At 34.7% G+C, this 13573-nt stretch overlaps 1 protein-coding gene across 1 annotated transcript in view; it reads right to left on the bottom strand.

Moving 5' to 3' along the window:
• Positions 1–13573, bottom strand: part of LOC146145752 (uncharacterized) — a 73512-nt gene that overhangs the window by 52438 nt on the left and 7501 nt on the right. Inside the window, exons 3-6 of the mRNA XM_083390670.1 lie at positions 6397–6547; positions 5516–5607; positions 2834–2907; positions 1032–1091 (exon numbers count right to left, since the gene is read on the bottom strand). Coding sequence (XP_083246796.1) covers positions 1032–1091; positions 2834–2907; positions 5516–5607; positions 6397–6547 — 377 coding nt within the window. The remainder of the gene's footprint in view (positions 1–1031; positions 1092–2833; positions 2908–5515; positions 5608–6396; positions 6548–13573) is intronic.

Consider the following 13573-nt stretch of genomic DNA (forward strand, 5'->3'; position numbering starts at 1 on the left):
ATGTAAAAAGAAACGTGGCGCCACAAAAAAAATATTCGAATTTAGCTTGAAACAACGGCATTTATATTTCAGGGGACGAATTGGGTGCCAAGGGTTAGATCGAACGGTGGTTATGAACCACTGACATAAGCACTCAAACGTAAAGGAATCTGCATTGTCCTAAGTAGCATGGAAATCCCTTTTGAGTAGAAGCAAAAAGTCTCGAAAAAAGCAAACGTTCACCCATAACGCGCAATTTCATGCTGGTTTGCTCATGCAAAGAATTGTTGTATCGGCGGAATACGACCAAAGCACAACCGTTGTGTTTCATGCGTGAAAAAAAAGGAAAAAAGAGTTTTTTTTTAGTAAACATGCGAAAAGAAGCTGCGGAAAATTCTGGTGCTTTTTCAACTGGCTCGAATAACGAAAACGTGCCTATTCTAAGCACCAATGGCCAAACAGCAGTTAAACTGTGATAGCTGTATACAAAACAACCCATTTAAAAGCGAAATGGCGTAAAATATGCGACGGGGATCCTTAAACTTTACTGGATACAAAAAATGAGAATCCCAACATTTTAACCTAATTTTTGCAATTTAGAATTGTAAAAGATAAATATGTAACTTGATAATGAATTGCAAAGCCAAAAAGGTCGAGTAGATCAACATCATCTTGATTAGGACGTTTCGATACGAGCTTGTATCATTTTCAGTTAATGTTAATGTGTATCATATTTCAGTCCACATTAACTGAAGATGATAGAAGCTCATGTCGAAACGTCTTAATTAAGATGATGTCGATCTACTCGACCTTTTTGGCTTCGCAATTCATTATCAATCTCCATTACAGATCTGTGCATGCATTCATAGATCTGTGCATAGTTTACCCATGACATAAATATATAATTTTGCCATTGAAAATTGTAAAAATAAGACGAATAGGACTCGTGGGTGATTTAAAGTTCATTCTAAGGCAAAAAATCAATATCAAAAGTAACTAATTAGGCCAAGCAACACACAAGCATGCAATTAGTAAGTAAATAAGTCATGCACCTTGTCTTTTTGACGACCTTGTTTTTCGACTTGCCCTGGCGAGCATTGCCCTGATAAGACCTGCACCAAATAACAAGGTTATGTAGAAAGTTAGTAGTTGCTTCTCACCGAAGGGAAAGAACCTTCGTCGGAACGAGACACCCACTTTACGGAAACGGAAATGGGCGGAAATATCGATGGGTTTTGAACTCTTGACTTGAAAATTAAGCATCAGCGTTAGCTACAGAAAACTATCGATTTTCGGAAAGAACTTATATCAGCTTGAAAAAAAGCAACTATACTACGAATATAGCGTTTAAAACGTGAAATATATTTGGAAAAGAGGTTAAATTAAGTGTAATTGTAAGCATTCTTGTTTCCGTCAGTTGGTAAACCACATGCACACCACCATGCAGTTTCTGTGAAATAGAAAAACACCAGTTGTAGAAAAACGTGACGAAGATTAAACCAGCGATGAAGCGTTCGAAGAAAAGAAGAGTTTACGTGTTGCACATACGGAAAAAAAATGTTGAGTTTCGAAATGTACACGCGTTTTTAAACAACAGAAACATGATATTGTTGCTTTTCTGTCTAGCAAATTTCTGGAACTATTGGTTTCACTACTTGTATCATAGTTTTTGAATCCGAAGAGGCTAAATGGAGAAAAAAATGATACGTTAACTGTTAAACTACCTAACTGCTGAAAATTCTGTTTTTTCGCTATGAATTTAACAGATGTAGGAGGACTATCAAAGCCCATATAGAAGTAGGTAACAGTTTTTATAATTTTGAAATGAACAAAGAGATATTCGAAACGTTCAAAATGTTACCTACCTCTATACGGAATTTACTATTCTTATTACAACCTCCAACCATTATGCTCCGAAATAACAGGTATCAGTATCAATTCGTAAAATACTACAAATCTATTAAAAAAAATAGTAACCCACATAATAGATCTACATGTTAAAGCAAGTTTTTGGAGGGAAAATGAACTGCCAATAGCCATTAGGGAGAACCGACCAATATAATTTGACTGGCGGTATAAAATAACTAATACCTCAGGACCAACAACGAAAAAGATAAATATTTGATGCACCAAGTCGTAATTAATAGCAGACAGCAGCCATGGCTTGTTGTGGCTAACGGTCTATGCGGGGTCGGCGTAATACCTGGCATGTATTATGCATGTCGAATTTTTTTCTGGGGGTGGGGGGCTTAGTAGGAGATCAAATATTCAACAGATAAAATTGCACTTTTAATATTCGGCCGCTTGGCCTAATCGCAATTTGATAAAGTAATGAAACAGTTGTTCAAATTTGTCGCACTGCGTAGAAACAAGAGGTTGCCTGGACACATCACCCAACCGAAATTTAACCAGGTGTTTTTTTGGCAGCAATTTTATGTTTTATTTAAAGTGCGCTTAATTAACGAATGGCCAGCTGGTAAAGAGAGGTTATAACAGTCGTATTGGACTTATTACGGCAATTCCAGAAACAATGTAATCCCCTTCTTATGTTTTTAATCCGTAACAATTACGTCGTCAAGCCCAAATAATTAACTGTGAGTTGTTCGCATTTAATCTACGCACTCTTTCAGAAATCCTTACTTTTCAACATTAAATATACTTGTTAACAAGCTAAATTTTTGCAGTAGTGTAGTGACTTAAGTCAATGACTTGACTTAGGTGCACTTAAGTCACTGTTTTCAAATGAATTGCATTGACTTAAGACATTTTATTTAGAAATCACTTGTTTACAACACTATATTTGCCAAGGACGAAAAAACTACAAAAGCAACCTGAAATCGCTAAAAATACTTACTTGGTGACATGATCCTTGATGGAAGCCTTGGGCACTGGTGATTTTCTTTGAGATGATTTTGAGGTTGAGGAATTCTAAAAAATAACCAAATAAATCAGGATTGTCACACAGTTTTATCATAACAGGTTACAGACGTTCAAAGTCAATTTATAGCCTTTTCAAAGCCCTAAAGTTGGATGGCTGACTTGTTTTTTAATATAATTCGAAAACAAAACAAGTGAAATACCATGGTCAATACAATTTAGACCAGTTAAAAAAATGCACTTTCTTAACATATACCTTAACCAAAGAATCAAATAAATTTAAAGACTTTATGGAAAAACATAGGGCTTTTTAAACACTTTTCAATGAGCAAATGTTTTTTAAAGACATGTTAAAAAAATGCACTTTCTTAACATATACCTTAACCAAAGAATCAAATAAATTTAAAGACTTTATGGAAAAACATAGGGATTTTTAAACACTTTTCAATGAGCAAATGTTTTTTAAAGACATTGAAAGACTTTCCAGCAACCCTAAAAACACATGTAACTTTTGTGCAAACTAGTACCAAAGTAACCTTGAGTTGTTTTGTTCTTACTACAACAATGACATGCAGCTTAAATGTCTACAACAGCAAATCTACATGTAACTTTAAGTAAACATGAGATAACAAATCAACCTACTAACTAAGTTAAACATTTAACACATTCAATGATTTTTTTACAGGAATGCAGTTTACTTTACTGCCTAAAATTTACAAGCCAATATAATATAAAAAAGGTAATAGACAAAACTATATGATAAAGAGATTAATATTATTACGTTGACTTTTATTTAACTTTTTATTATGACTTGTTATGTTCTATGATTTTTTGTCTGAAAAAATTAAGAGGGGGGCATAAATTGTTGACAGCCAATGGAAGGGGGGCCATAGCCTTTAATGGTTGAAAACCACTGGTCTAGTCTGAAAAGGTTGTGATTACATCTACTGGTATAACTAATACATTAAACTACTAACACATCCAAAAAAATCCCATTTGTTTTTTTCACGAATTCCAACTATGCACAGACAAATATTTAAACTTAATATGGGCATATACACATTTCATCAGCTTCCATAGGTACAAGCTAAGAAACTCATGCGAAGATCTGTCGAACAACTGACAAGCTGCACAACACTGACAAACATGTATCTCACCAAATACATGAATAGGGTGCAAACATGGGGCTCTTCGAATTTCGACCGAAGCCGACGCAGCCTGTTGCCACGAACGTAAACTCGGCGACCCGGAAAGTTCATTCCTTTATACTAATTTTATCCAAAGGCAAGCAGGCAAAAAAATAATAGGCTAAAAGTTAAGATCTAGTAAAAACAGCAGGAAAATTAACTAGGATCAAAAAACAGAAAAACAAATTTTTTAGATTTGAACTGGGATTTAGGCAATATTTTCTGTAAATTTCAACCACCATCACTGCACTTATAGGGTGTAAATTTCTATTAAAAAACTTCTACTAAATCCATCTACTAAAACATAAGTATAAAAAGATTTTAGCCAGGATAAACAGTAAGTTTTAAACAGTTATAAGAGGCATTTAGCCAAACCTTTTCGTAAATTTTAACCCAAATTGTTCCCAATCACAAAATTAGCAAAATCAAATATTTTAAAACTAAAACAAACAACACACCAAAATCATCAGATTTTATAAATAGTTGGATTTACATTTAAGCTAAGCCATATGACAATAGAAAATCGAAAGGTCCTATTACTAAGGCTAGCTTTCCATGAAACAGCTCTTTGATAATATATTAAAAAATATAAACAAATCTGGCAAATGAGTCTGGTCATACAGGAGAATCAATCAGAAATGAGAAAATTGGTTCTGCTTGAATTTTTACAAGTAAATCAGAGCTTCCTTGGGCATTAAATGATGCTTCCATTGGAATTCCGAGAAATTCACATGGAGCATCGCAGCAGAGGAAGTGAATTTACGAGGTAATAGTGTCGTCAGTATGTGACATGCAGTGCGGGGGAAAGGTGAATGGCTGGATATGGCTACACATACAATACGATTTACTGCCAACATTTACCAGACCAATTTGCACTTTTTTTATTTTAAACCTGATTTCAGCTGGATTTTTTATGTTCTTAGAGCTTGCTTGAAAAATAAACCTTGTGATGGTGATACAAATACATAAGATCACAATACATTTGTAAATGTAGTCAATTAGTGACAAAAACTCGACTACTATTGGTGTCTTTTTAAAGCCTTGGGAAATGTAATTAGATATATATTTTCATTTTAATAAGCTGGATGCCAGACTAGCTAATATATCAACTTCAGTATTTCTATATTGTTTTGTAAAAGTTAAGAAATTCAAAAAACAACCAAAAAAATGCAATTAAAGAGGAATAACTGATCGATGATAAATCTGGAAATTAAGTGAAACTGTTTTACCTAATCTATTAACTGTAGCATTTCTGCATGGTTTTGTGAAAGTAAGACATTCAAAAATACACCAAAAATGATGCAAATAAATAAAAATACCAGGTGGCACTGTTTAAGCACAAATTGTTTTAAAATCTTGGCGAGCTTTCGCACAACCTGTGTTTAATCTGGTCAAAGTAGAAATGCATTTTTTGTGCCACCTAATTTACAGAATTTTGAAGCTACCAACAAAGATTGATTGATGGCAGTCACCTTTGCTGCTTCTTCGAATTGAGCCCGAAGACTCCCGAGTTCAACATGATATTCTTCTTCTTCTGTTTCTTCTCGATTTACTGGAACTGGAGCTAAACATTTAACAATTTGGATTTTTTGATATGAAGAAAATTATAATGGTCTAAAATACTATGACATTTTTTTTTACAGTAATGAAACAAGTTGTCAAAACTTAAATTGCAACAAGGAGTAAAAATAGGAGAATAAATATAACAATATTTCTTGACCCGCCCGAGCACAAATGCTAACTCTCACCCTAACGCAAAATAAAGTTAGCAATATAAAAACCCCGGATGAAAAATGTGAACCAGAGCAAAGAAATTAAGCCATAGATTTATCTTAAGGTAAATGTTTATGCCAGAAAAGACCAATGCACCATCTAGGTAAATATCTTCAATTCCAATTTTTTTGGAAACTTTTATGAAACTTTTAGGTGATATATTTCAGAACTTAAACAGAATATATAAGCACAAAAAAAAATAAAAAAGTTGTATAAAGTTGTTTCAAAGCAATATTCAACAAAAAAAAATAATGAAAGAAAATGACTTTAAATTTTAAATATAAAACAATGTTTTATAGCAATTAGCAACTTAAGTCAGGTCTTTACATTTAAACCCAAAATCTTCTATTTCCTATTTAGTTACAATATTTATTAAATAAAACTGTGTTGACACAGATGTAAAAAGGCAAGGGACAAGCCTCTACAATGTAATCCAACTATAAGAACTTACAATCACTAGATTAACCCAACTGCAAATTGTACTTTTTCAGTCGGGTAAACTTGACAAACACAAATGGTGTGACATAATACAGCAATGCAAGCTTAAAGTTGACAATTAAACCTTGGTCAAGCCACTAACCGGGTCCATCAGTTGACGCTTGTATTTGAACGGGTTTATGTTTAACAGAGGGTGCTCTTTGGATGGGTTTCGGAACAGGGGCTGCATCGCCGCTTGCTTCAAACTGGGATTTCATCGACTTTATATCGGGAAGTTCGTAGTCTTCGATAACCTAGCAAAAATTCAAAAATTTGATTTGGTTCTCTTGGGTTAAATCGTATAAAGCTTATTTTAAAAGTGGAATTTCCCAGTATAAAGGTTGGAGGTTGTAGTAATACATAGTAAGAATATCAAAGCCCACACAGAAGTATGTAGCATTTTAAATGTTTCAAATAAATTTATTTGATGTTGAAAACGGGGGGATTATTTGAAACGTTCAAAATGCCGCCTTGTTCAGTGTTCTGTATTGGTTTTGAAAGTGGAATTGTATTTGACAATTAGATAATTATTGGGGCAAAAATTGAATTCCTTGTTTGTCAAATTTAGTGCAAATAAAATAATTTGCTCATTTTGTACAGATTATAAAATGTTTAATAAAATAAGTTAAATTTAGTCCAAGGAACTCAATATGTAGGCCTTACAACCCAATTTATAATTCTATTTTCTTGCATTGAAAATATACAAAACACATCTAAAATAATAAAAAAATCTGTTTTGCAATGTTGAAAGTTTAAAAGCGCATAAACTCCGCTGCCAAAACGTAAGAGAAAAACAGCGGCGTCACACCACACATGTTGGTATTCGGTCTTGAACGTCACTGCATAAGCACGTGTTTCGCTCAAGCACCATATTTGGAAGCATGTCGGTGCGTTTTTACGGCTGCTGGAACGTAACTACAGCGTCTGAGCGCCAGCAAATTGCACGGTGCGTCTAATCTAAGGCACGGCTTTCCTGGCTGGGCAGGCCTTCTTTCGACGTATTGTGCTGCGTGGTTACACATATTCACAATGGTGATCAGGTTCACCTGTGAAACTGCGATTTGCGCCGTTTTTTTCTGGATTTAGTTGGGTTTAAATAACTGCCGAAATCTTTAAACACGCAAAAATACATACAATACAGTGGTATATTTACTAAATGAGTTGAGCCCTGCAACAGTGGGTTATAAATTTTCATGTGTTCTTTTTCTTTAATTGTAGTTACTCTGAACCCGCAAAAATCAAATTTTCGTTAAGGAATAATTTCAGGTTGCGTTTAAAGACGGCTGAACCTTTTAACAGGCAAAAAGACACACAATAGTGTTGGTATGCAGGGTTTTTTTAAGGTTTGGTTTGGGTGAACGCTAAGTAGTTTTAAGAGACCGCAAGTGTTTCATTTAAATACCAAAAAGTTGCAAGGCCAAAATATGGGAAATCGCTGGAGAAACACCTTCAAAAAAACACTGTTGGTATGTTTAGTTTTGTTTACTAAATGAGTTGGCTCACGCACCAATGTGTTATAAATGTTGTTATGTAAACAAACACAAACCAAGGCAGTTTAGATGATTTTGTAGACGACATAACGCAGAAAAAATAACCATAAAACCCAAATTTCGAAGTTTAATAACAATTGTACAATTCATTCAAACCTTGAAAAATGTTTAACCTAGGCGGTGTTTTAGATCGGATAAGACTTTCTAGATATTTATGTAAACAAATAAAAGTCAAGGCAATGACGGTGGTTGTCTATAGACGGTATAACGCAGAAAAATAATTAGGTCGTTATTCCAAAGCCTTATAATTAAAAAAACATATTTCAAATTTAGTAAGTATTTTTTATTTCATTCATGCAATAAAAAAGAGAGATGTTCTAAAAATACGACACCACCAGTATGAAATTATCGTGCAACGTTTGTCAAGGACCAAACAAAGGTGTTTAATTTGTTTTTGAAGAAATTTTACGTTTTTTATAAGAGCCGCCTTTTGCTGAGGTTTGTATCACATTCTTCCAAAATAAGTGCTTCTTGTCATTGTTCGCCCGGTTTCTGTTATATTAACATCGCCTTTCGGTTCAACAGAATACACGCTCGAGCTAGCATCAAAAGACAGAGCCCATTTAAAGTTCGACAGAGCATTTCACTTTGATTTGGCAACACATTCGGTGCAATACTGGATGCAGTTGCGAGCAAATCCTCTTAGTGAAACAATACGAGTCGAACTTACCCCCTTAAATTTGACCAGATTGCCAATGCAAGTCTTTATAAGGTAGCAATATTGATTTGGTGGTGGTTAGAAATACTGCCACATTTTTGTCGGTTTTTCTATATTAATAACATTGTGTGGGTTAGGGTGCGTTAGCATTCGGGTTCAGGTTGGTCAATTATTATTAAAAGATTTATTCTACCAAATTTATTTCTTCCTAGCGAATCCGTTACTGTAAATATGTGGTAGGATACTAGACCTGCGCCGTTTAATTCAATAATGGTTTTCGGCAACAAACGTACAATAACATAAAACAATTAAAGGATATTGTATTGGTTGGTCAATTGTCTATGTTGGAAATTAAGTCGTATATGCTTTTCAATTTAAAATAAAATGGACTGGGCCAATCAAGCGTCCAAAATGTTGTAATATTTTAGTTTGCTTATAGATTACCGCGTGGACATCGATTCGTAGGTTTATGCTGTGTTCAGTCAACTGTGATGTAAACAAGACAGGGGCAATGATGCGGAAAAATTCGAAAATATATTAACCCAGTCTCGACCCAGTAGAAAAGACAGCAACTGCAAAAACAGGAAAATAAAAAGGGGAGAAAAATGGCCGCTTCAAAATTTCCAAATTGGTGATTGACTTTTCACCAAAATTGAATTTCATTTCGGTACTTCTAAATTCTCATTCAAATCCAGCTCAAGTGTTTAAAATAATAAAGTAGAAAAAACAGGTAATGTACAAATTTTAACGCCGTCTTAACGCAATCGAGATTAAGTAGTTACAATGCATGTTGTGTTTTTAAAGAGTTGTTAAACGGTATACATCTAAAATCGATACTGCCGTTTTAACAACGTATACTATACAAATGAAGTAGTTCAACAACTAATAGTTTTCATTGATCCTATCCAAAAAAAATGGGTTCTTGGAAAGAAATTTGTCAAACACGAATGATAAACACTGCACATTTGCTAATATTTCAGCAAACTGTTTTGCAAATGTTGAACAGTTCCGTTTTTTTCACTTTTTTCAACTTAGTCAAAAACGCATTCGATTTAACTTTGGGTAAACCACGTATTTCCGGCCCTTTTTTCTTGGCCTGTCATACCCTGGTCAAAAAGTCACGGAAAAAAACTCAGCTGCAAAACTGGCATGTTGAGTGCCGCTGTGAAATGTGGACCAGCAGTAGGATAAGTACTTTGTAGAGAGGCGTTTATGTTTGGCGCTAGCAGCAAAGGCGGCATTTAAATGCATAATCGTGCCGAAGGCCGGGCCAGCGAGCAATGTAGGGGAGCTAATCGCGATAAAAGATTGCGCATAGAGATTCGTTGTTCTTAGGGCCCGAGGCAAAACGCTTTAGAAACATCGGCTTTCCGCTTTTGCTGCGCCCTTTTGCTGCTGCGGCAAAGAAACAGTTGCTAAAACAAGGTTGCGATTCTGACCTTTACGCTGGTGTACGTGTGTAGTAAGCAACAAGTAATTTTCAAATGACTTCAAGTCCCAGTCAAGTCAATTCATTTGTGAAATAACTTAAGTCATAGTCAAGGCATTTTGAATAATTAACAAGTCACGTCCCAGTCAAGCCATGATTAAAGCTAGTCATTCCAAGTCAAGTCCTTGTCATAAAAAAAGTATATATTGAAAGTAGTATACTCCTCCGATAATAAGCAACAACTGAACCAAAATATAACGAGAAAATTGTTTTTATGTGCACAACTTCATTTCGCCAAAACGCTTCACAAACATCGGCGTTGGGGTTTTGGTGCGCCGTATTGCTGCTGCGCTGATAGAAACAGTTGCTAAAAATGTTGCGATTCTGATATGTACAGTGTACGTGGATAAAGCAACAAGTCATTTTGAAATGAAATCCCAGTCAAGTCATAATTGGAGCAAGTCATTTCAAGTCAAGACCTTTTCATGAAAATAAAACATTGAAATATTGAAAGTGCTAAACTTAACCGATTATAAACAACAACTCAATCAAAAATCAACAACATATAACGAGAAAATTGTTTCATGTGCAACTTCATTTCTCGAAAAGACATTAGAAACATCCGCATTTGGGTTTGCCGTATTGCTGCTGCAATAGAAACAGTTGCTAAAACATTGTAGCGATTCTGACATTCACGATACTGTTTTTATAGACCTTTTGGTCGGGACGGATTTTGTGCCTGCTTTTTAATTTAAATAGCAACCTTTTTGAATGGCGATTTTTGACATTTTTCAACCAACGTTCACCGCTATTGCTATCCTGAATCATTTTTACGTCACTGAAAAAAATAATTCTCAGCAACAAATTTAACCTTTCGTAGCTCCACCACGTTTTCTGGTGCTTACTGGTGAGCTTTTTAAGATTTTCGTTTAATTTTTGCACCACAAGGACAAACTGCAAGGTCTTTAGGAATCTTAAAACTGTTTATTTATTAAAACAGATAAAACATAAAATAATTTCTTAAAATCTTTCAGAAATATATATTACGCCTATAAGGCAACGTCAGTTTCTGTACAAAAACAAACATGTAAAAATGCCAATATTAGTAAAAAAAAAAAGAAAGTAAAATACATAAAATAAATGGTAGGATTGCGTATAGGTTTAAAATCATTAAACACCTGCAGGTGTCAGATGCAAAAGCAGCATCTTGCGAATGGCATCAAACGACGTGAAAAAAAAGTCTTTAGGAATATTTTTTAATGCAAATCCATCGGGTCACTTTATATGACAGCTTCAAATGAAACAGACTTGGACAACACGATATTCTAAAACTCTAAGTCAACCGAAATATTTTTAACATTTTCAAGCCTGGTATAGTTTACAGACATTCAGAAACTCCTAGTTACGCCGTGCGAAAAAAATTACTCGTTTTTAGGGGGGAAACAAGTTTAAGAAAATACGAAATCAGTGTGAATTAAACTTTTAGGGTTAAATCATGTCAAACAAATCGGGTAAAACAGGACAATTTAAAATTTCAATCTCCCTTGATGACGTTTGATCTGAGTAGCAAGATTCGTTCCTCAAAAAAGTACAATTTCCGATTGCGAAAATACTATGTGCGCGCTAATCATTGACAAGGCGCAGTCGGGCAAACTGTTGGCACACCTTCGGCCTGCACATATACTGCCAGCTTTCGGCAAATATTGGCGTTCGGCATGATAATGATGACATTAGAAAGATGTGGATAATATTCAATCGATATCGCATTACCAAATACGGAAATCAAACGGCTGTCGGTGAAACTTGATCTTGGATAGGCTAGGAATTTGTATTTCCATGAGCGCCGTATAATATTGTTCACCATATAGATTAGGTTGGTAAAAATAGTGATTTGAATACAACTGTTTATTTCATTTGTACATATTAGGCGCGAAAAAAGCTTTAATTAGAGTCTGACATGATACGAACAGGGCCTTTTGAAATATAAGAGATTTCGTCAAACGTACCTTACTATAACAGCCACGAACAGACAAATAGGATTCACATGAAGCACGGAAAAACCGATATTTGGTTGCTTCAAGAGTAAAATATACAGTTTAAAAATGGTCATGGCCGCGTACAGTTTTATTTGAATCATGCCAGAATAAAAGCTTTGATTTATCTGTAAACAATATGGTGCCATATGGCGTCATCAAAAGAGTCATATGTGGCTCGCGAGCAATAGGTTCCCGACCCCTGGTTTAGGGTAAACTGAATTTTGGTAGCTTCGCTTTATCAGCGAACTTTTTTAATGAAGGGTCTGGATAAATTTAAGGATCGGTCACCGCGGGCCGCATAACTGTAACGTTTGAAAAAAAGTGCGCCGAAAATAAAATTGCACTATTTGACTTGACGATTTTGTTAAACGAAAAACCCATAAAAATATTTGTCAAAATATATAGTGAGATTTGAATTTTCATCACAATTAGCATAGTTTTCATTTGGCAAACATTCCGTTAATGAGATCATTTTCGTTAACAAAAAATAATAACCTAGTTTTAGGAAATCATCCGCGAACCGGAATAAAATAACTAAAATTTATCTAAGATTTCGTAAAAGTTCTGATTTCAATAGTAAGTAATTTTTGTTTTATTTTATTAACGGGACCCTTTAATATTTGAGGAAAGCAAAAAATAATGTTCGGCAGATTAAAACACTGCTTCACAGCGTAAGCATTTTAGGCGTGGTCTGTTACGAAACTATTTTGGTACACATACGATTTTTTACAGACCATAGTAAGTTTTTTTATGATACCTTTAACGGATACGAAAAAATATTTTTATTATGCGATTGTTTTTTTTTATTATTTGCGCCAACACGTACCGGGAGCGAAAAATTCATCCATATAAACGTGTTTGATTTTTTGCTGTTGTTTAACGACATTTCTATAACCTTCGCTCGGAGAAAAATAACTGTTTTTGCAGCACAAAAAAACTCTGCTCTCCTATGCTAATATTGTGTAAAAGTACTAAAATACAAACTGTTACATGTAAATCACTTTAAATCTTACCGTTTCGACTTGTAATTGCTGTTTTTCGCAAAAATAACAACAGTACGGCTGGCCGTAGACTCAACACACGTAAGGCCAGCAAAAGATTTGCAGTTTTCGAAAACAAATAAGCGACTGTCGAAAGATTGTTGTGACAACACGAGCTTCTAACTTTGGCGCAAATGGTCAGTTAATCGCCGGTCGACGGACAATAACGCCGAACGAAAACGCCACGTCGCTCAAGTTTGTAAACATACAGCTCTGACAAAATCAGCATCCTGATGTAATGACGAATGTCCAAAAAGCTACTGAAAATCGTTTTGAGTAGTTTTTGTGAAAATTAAAATAAAAAGGCAATAATAACTTCAAGTTTGTAAACAAACAGCTGACGAAATCAGCATCATGATATGATATATAAACTGTTGATATCTTCTTGTAAAATCATGTTTCTAACGGTTTCACACAAGACACATGTGACATAAACATAGGCCAGACAAATCATTCAACAGTATTCCTTGGGGATTGGCCATATTACCGCGTGCATGGGAACAGTTGGTATTGGTATGGTCGATGATAGTCTGACACTACAGGGTTTGATGTGAATCTACAAAATGA

The sequence above is a fragment of the Ascidiella aspersa genome, chromosome 5 (genome assembly GCF_963924565.1).
Source record: "Ascidiella aspersa chromosome 5, kaAscAspe10.2, whole genome shotgun sequence".
NCBI classification, from domain to species: domain Eukaryota; kingdom Metazoa; phylum Chordata; class Ascidiacea; order Phlebobranchia; family Ascidiidae; genus Ascidiella; species Ascidiella aspersa.